The sequence below is a fragment of the Octopus bimaculoides genome, chromosome 21 (assembly GCF_001194135.2).
Source record: "Octopus bimaculoides isolate UCB-OBI-ISO-001 chromosome 21, ASM119413v2, whole genome shotgun sequence".
NCBI lineage: Eukaryota > Metazoa > Mollusca > Cephalopoda > Octopoda > Octopodidae > Octopus > Octopus bimaculoides.
This window is the reverse complement of record NC_069001.1, coordinates 38651695-38658132: the sequence shown is the minus strand read 5'-3', so window position 1 is coordinate 38658132 and position 6438 is coordinate 38651695. Positions and strand designations below refer to the sequence as shown.

At 39.1% G+C, this 6438-nt stretch overlaps 1 protein-coding gene across 1 annotated transcript in view; it reads right to left on the bottom strand.

Annotated features, from left to right (window-relative positions):
• Nucleotides 1-5601, bottom strand: part of LOC106867356 (coiled-coil domain-containing protein 105) — an 18719-nt gene extending 13118 nt beyond the window's left edge. Inside the window, exon 1 of the mRNA XM_052975379.1 lies at nt 4910-5601. Within this exon, the coding sequence (XP_052831339.1) occupies nt 4910-5302 (393 nt within the window). The 5' untranslated portion in view covers nt 5303-5601. The remainder of the gene's footprint in view (nt 1-4909) is intronic.
• Nucleotides 5602-6438: the final 837 nt, after the last annotated feature.

Here is a 6438-nt window from a genome sequence, read left to right as displayed (position 1 = left end):
TATATATATGCATGTGTGTGTGTGTGTGTGTGATGTATAGGTGCGTGTATATAAATCCATGTATGCAGGGGTTCTCTAATTGATCCACTGAGTTCCGTGGCATCTGCAATTATCAGACCAAAATCTTTCAGAGGGTCTGATAATCAACAATAACAACAACAGCAACAACAACACCACCTGATCCAGCCCCTATGATCAAGATATCTAAGACAACATTATTTAACAGGCGCAGGAGTGGCTGTGTGGTAAGTAGCTTGCTTACCAACCACATGGTTCTGGGTTCAGTCCCACCGCGTGGCACCTTGGGCAGGTGTCTTCTACTATAGCCTCGGGCCGACCAAAGCCTTGTGAGCGGATTTGGTAGACAAAAACTGAAAGAAGCCCGTTGTATATATGTATAAATATATATATGTATGTGTGTTTGCGTGTCTGTGTTTGTCCCCCCCACCATCGCTTGACAACCGATGCTGGTGTGTTTACGTCCCCATAACTTAGCGGTTTGGCAAAAAGAGACCGATAGAATAAGTACTAGGCTTACAAAGAATAAGTCCTGGGGTCGATTTTCTCGACTAAAGGCGGTGCTCCAGCATGGCCACAGTCAAATGACTGATACAAGTAAAAGAGTAAAGAGTAAAAGAGTATGTCCATCTCAGTTTGTGATATGTAAGAGGTATAGCTGCTATTTCTAACGAGTGGATCATTTACCTCTCTTGTGCCATGTACTTTTGTGCCAATCAAGGTCTTATCTCTTGTCTATCTACTTTTTTACACCAGTGACTGTGTGTATGTGTGCAGTCATGGGTATATATGCATGTACAAACAGGTCTGTACATAAGGGCAAGTACGAGCAAGTAAGCACACACACACATGCACAGTAAACTACACACAAACATACACAACGCAAATATGTATATATATATATATATATATATATAACACATACATTCACAATATATGATACAAATACATACGTGTATAGTACATACACTCGCGCACACACACACACAACAGACACACACATATACACAACACACAAACAGTGCCCCCCCCCACACACACACACACAGTGTCTTATAAGAAACAGTGATGTTGTGGCAGTAATCCATTTCCTGAGAGAAATACTAATATTAAGTTAATGTCCCTGTAGTTTAAAGGGAAGAAGAGAGAGAGAGAGAGAGAGAGACAGTCCAGTGTGGTCCCAGTATATAGCTGCTATTATTGTATTAACTGGGATTTGAACTCAGTTGCGCAGGGGCAGAATATACCACACTAGCTATTGTTAACAGCGGGGGGGGGGGGACCCTGGCCAGAAAGTACAGGGCTGCGGTATGGGCATGTTACAAGGGATATAGATTTGATGTATCACCCTGGGGTATGTTGTTGGTACATGGATCTGGTGTATGGTCTTGGGGTATGTTGTTGGTACATGGATCTGGTGTATGGTCTTGGGGTATGTTGTTGGTACATGGATCTGGTGTATGTATCTGGTGTATGGCTCTTGGTACATGACCCTGGCGTTTGGCCATCAGCTAATGGAGTTGTGTGGACATTAACTGGCTTTTTACATCATCCAACACCACTACCAACAACAACAACAACAATAGCCATTGACAACAGGACCTAACCACCACAAACACCATCATCCTCACCTCCACCACCATCACCACATACTCACCACACCAGCAACACCATCACCACCACTAACAACAATCCAATTAGGTGACCTCTATGTGGTCTTCAGTCTCCTAGAAACAGCAGCTAAAACTTTAAAAAAATACATGAAGGCCACATTAGGCAGTTTAATTCATCGATACAGAAAAACACATAATAGACAATGGTGGTCATAAGTGGATCGTCTCTGATCATATGCCTGTCCAATCAGTCTCAAACCTAGGGTTAAACAACAACAACAACAACAGCCATCACACATGGTGGTATTTCCTCGCCCCCAGCCTTCGTTAATGCTACACAGAAATGGCTTAATTAATCATAATGCTTGATAGATGCAGCAGAGAGAGATGTGTTAGGGGGGAGGGATGCAGGGGGGTGGGGAGAGAGCAGAAGCTGTAGTAATCCCTTCCGCCCCCTCTTCCTCCTCCCCCTCTTCCCCCTCCCCCACTTCCTTTCTACATCAGCAGACAAAGCAACTGTAATCCTATTCGTTTATGCTGCAGTAGGGACCAAAGTGAACTAATAACTCCCAGTTAGCATCAAAGACTCACTGGAATGGTAAATCTGCCTCTTCACTTCACTGCTTCACCGTTTTTGTCTTGAAATTGCTAATCCACCGACAAGAATGGCTTCGAATTTCGGTGGAAGACCAACAATTTTGAGGGGAGGGGTTGTAAGGCGATACCATCCACCTCAGACCTTCACTGCAACTGTATTTTATTAACCCAAAACAATGGAAAGCAAAAACTGACGTTCACAGGATTTGAACTCAAGATATAATAAAAAAAAAAACACAACAAATACAACTGGGAATTTTTCCCCATCTTCCAACAATTCTGCCAGGTTACCATTTTAATAATAAATGCTGGACATGTTGGCCCAGAGCCACAGCAGTTTCTGAAGGGAAGAGAAAGTCGATTACATCAACCCCCAGTGTCTGACTGGTATCTATTTTATTGACCTTGAAGACAAAGTCAACCGCAGTGGAATTTGAACTCAGAATGTATAAAGACAGACAAAATGCTGCTAAGCATTTTGTCCCATGTGCCAATAATTCTGCCAGCTCTCCACCTTAATAATAATAATAATAATAATAATAATAATAATAATAATAATAGTAATAATAATAATAATAATAATAATAGTAATAATAATAATAATAATCCTTTCTACTAATGGTACAAGGCCTGAAATTTGGAGGAAGGGATTAAGTCAATTAGATCGACCTCCAGTATTCAACTGGTACTTATTTAATTGACTCCGAAAGGATAAAAGGCAAAGTCAACCTTAGCAGAATTTGAACTCATTATATATACACACACACACACATATATATATATATATATATTGTGTGTGTGTGTGTGTGTGTGTGTGTGTGTGTGTCCTCAACTTGACATTGTATGATAGTTGTAAATGAGTGTCACTGTCCTACAAGCAGAGTCTATTCATTTCCAATATTCTATATTTGGTCATAGGGAAATATTACTTTACTTGGAAAGAGATAAGGGTTTGCAACAGGAAAGGCATCCTGCTGAAGAAAAGCTGCCTCAATAATCTCTATCCAACCCATATCAGCAGGAAAAGTAGACATTAGATGATGATGATGATGATGATGAATGTGATGAAAATCAAGATTTATTGTAGGGAATCAAAATAGATGTTTTGAGAGGAGGAAAAAAAAAACTGTAATTTTAGAAGAAAATGTTTATGAGTGGAGGGGTGGGGAAGAATTAGGAATTTGAAAAAACTAGTTTTGGAGGGCAAAATTGTAATCTTTATTGTTGAAAACATGAATCTTTGGAAGTATTTGAAGAAAATGAAACAAACAAAAATGGGTGGGGTGCATACGTGACACGTCCACCAGGGTGTTGAAGCAAGTTAATAATTATTTTAGCTTCAATGTCGTTATGTTCTGAGTTACTGGGGTTGATGTAGGTGGCTAAACCAGGGGTTTTCAAACTGTGGTTCGCGGACCACGGGGGGTCCGCAAGGACAAGACAGGGGGTCCGTGAACAGCAAATACTTTTTATGGGCAATTTGATTTTATATATGTTTTTTTAATTGAAATCTTTTAATTGACAATAAACCTATTTGTTAAATACTGTTAAATAAATAAATGTAAAAATATGTTATTTTAAGCAAATATTTATGTATAAATTTCATAAGCGTTTATAAGGGGGTCCCTAAGGTAAAGCCTGAAATATAAAGGTGTCCGCAAGTCAAAAAGTTTGAAAACCCCTGAACTAAACCATCTCCCCTGAAATTGCTGGCCTTGTGCCAAAATTTGAAACCAACATTTTTCGTTTCAATTTGTCATCATAAACTGAAAGGATGTTACGAATATAATCACAACAGCAGCAGACAGTCTATGTGGTCATTCAATCTGTTAGAAATGGCAGCTAAGTCTCCCTCAAATCATACTGTACCATCTTACAAAATAGAGGGACACATTGATGTGATCCTACAAATACTGTGAAATTAAGATGAGATGATCATAGTTAGAACGTCTGCTGAATCATGGCCAGCCTAGGGCTAAACAATGGCAACATCTTCATCTTAAGACAACAAAAGAGCCTCTATGTGGTCACTTGAGCTGCTAGAAATAACAGCTAAATCTTTTTTCAAATAATCCCCATTATCAACAGTATGTCCACAATGTGTGCCATCTGAGGGAGCCTGTGCCTTTTCCGCCTCCTCCACCAGCCCCCACCTCTTATAGCAGACTCCCAAAAGTGCCACCCTCATAAAAGCATCACCGAAAGTGAACTGACCTCCTTACCCCACCCCACTTTAGCTGTGCTACTTCTTGGACATTGTAGTCTTAAGTTCCCTGGGTATTGGAAAAAGGTGTGGTAGCCAAGGCTGGAATGTCTTTGATCACAGGTGTGGTTAATCTAAGGGCTGACCTGGGGTTAAATAGCCACAGCAAATATGAAGCAGCAAAGAGCACATTAGATAATGTAGTCTAAGATACACTATATCTGAATAAAAGATGGGATGGTCATGGCCAGAGTATGGTCATCTTAGGTCTGGTCTGACCAGCGCAAACGTGGGGGGGGGGTAAGCAACAACAACCAGGAAGAACACATTATATAATGTAGTCCTAGATACACTATGTGTGAATAAACGACGGGATGGTCATAGTTGTATTAGGTCCACTGGATAAGGCCTGACCCAGGGCTAAACGTAGCACCCCTTCCTTTAGAAAATCAAAAATCAAAGGAAAACGATGTCTCACCAATTCCCGTTCCGGTCGAAATCTCCTGGTCGCCTGGCTCTCCCTGTTCGTCACAATGTCCTTCCTGATGTAGTCCAGTTCCTTCTCCAGCCTCTCTTTACATCTGGTGCTGGAGACAATCTCATAATTCACCTTCACCACCGTCTGTCTTAATTTCACCGTCACCTCCCTCATTAAGCGACAATATTTCAATATAGCATCATTTGCATGACGGACGAGGAAATCTCTGAGGAAAGGCGACGGATCTGTCGACTTTCTGGCGGCCACGTATTTCTCATTTCTCTGCATTATTCCGTGCGACACCTTCATTCCTCGCAGGGTCCTGTTACGCCATTCTTCTGCCCCAATCGTTAGTTCTGGCATTTTAGCCGAAACCCTTTCTGTTTTATCCATTATTATTATTATTATTTATTTATTTTGATTCCTCTTTCGTTTTCTTCCTCTTTCAACTTTCTCACGTCTTTTTAGATTTGAAAATTTTAATTATTTGTTTTGCTTCTTTTTTTTTTAATAAATTAAAACAAGTTTAAATAATATTTATAAAGGTATAAATTAATAAATATATGAATTCTTTTTTCCAGTAGAAAAAACAAGTTACAAGAAATATCTTATGTATTTATATTCTGAGCCGGATTAAGATATTTTACAGTCGACATGTTTACAGTATTTTTTAGGGAGTCGCGTCGGTATCTTAGCAACAGCTTCAAATAACAGTTCCGCAGAAAAGGCTATTACGTCAACCGTTCGCACTAACACAGTAAGAAGAATTAATCAGCCAGAAAACATTGAAATAAAATTTTTAAGAAAATATATTTCATTGAAAGATATAGCAAAATTGCTCTTTTTCATAAAATCCGGTTAATGGTAATTTTTTAAATTTTTTTCTGAGAAAAAAAAAAAATTATGTTATAAGAAAGAAACGTCAGCTATTCCAGTTAGCGATGTGATTTATGATTAATGACAATGGTGTTAGATTACAGAGGAAAAGAAATAAATAAACGGTTTTATATATATTTATTATTATTTTCTATTTATTATATATTTTTATAAATACCAACAAGGTTTAATCCATGAAGTGAATTGTCACGCCATTTCCCATTTCGCATTTAAACGTTCAGTTACTAAACATAGACAATTTCTAAGAATCACATGCATGACTGAACACACACACACACACGTACATGCATGGACACACATACGAAGACACATGCGCTCACACACGCGCACGCGCACACATACACAAACACACACACACACACACACACACACACAGGCTATGTACTGTTAGTAAGAATGGTAAAACCAGCAAAACTGAGTCATAATTTCTCACCAAACATGGCAAGTCATTATAAAATTGTGTGTGTATGTGTGTGTGTGTGTGTGTATGATTTTATATAAATGTATATAAACAAACGCACACATACATCATCATCATTTAACTTCCGTCTTCTATACTGGCATCAGTTGGACCAAAAATGTACCTATACGTGTGTGTGTGTGTGTGTGTGTGTGTGTGTGTGTATATATAT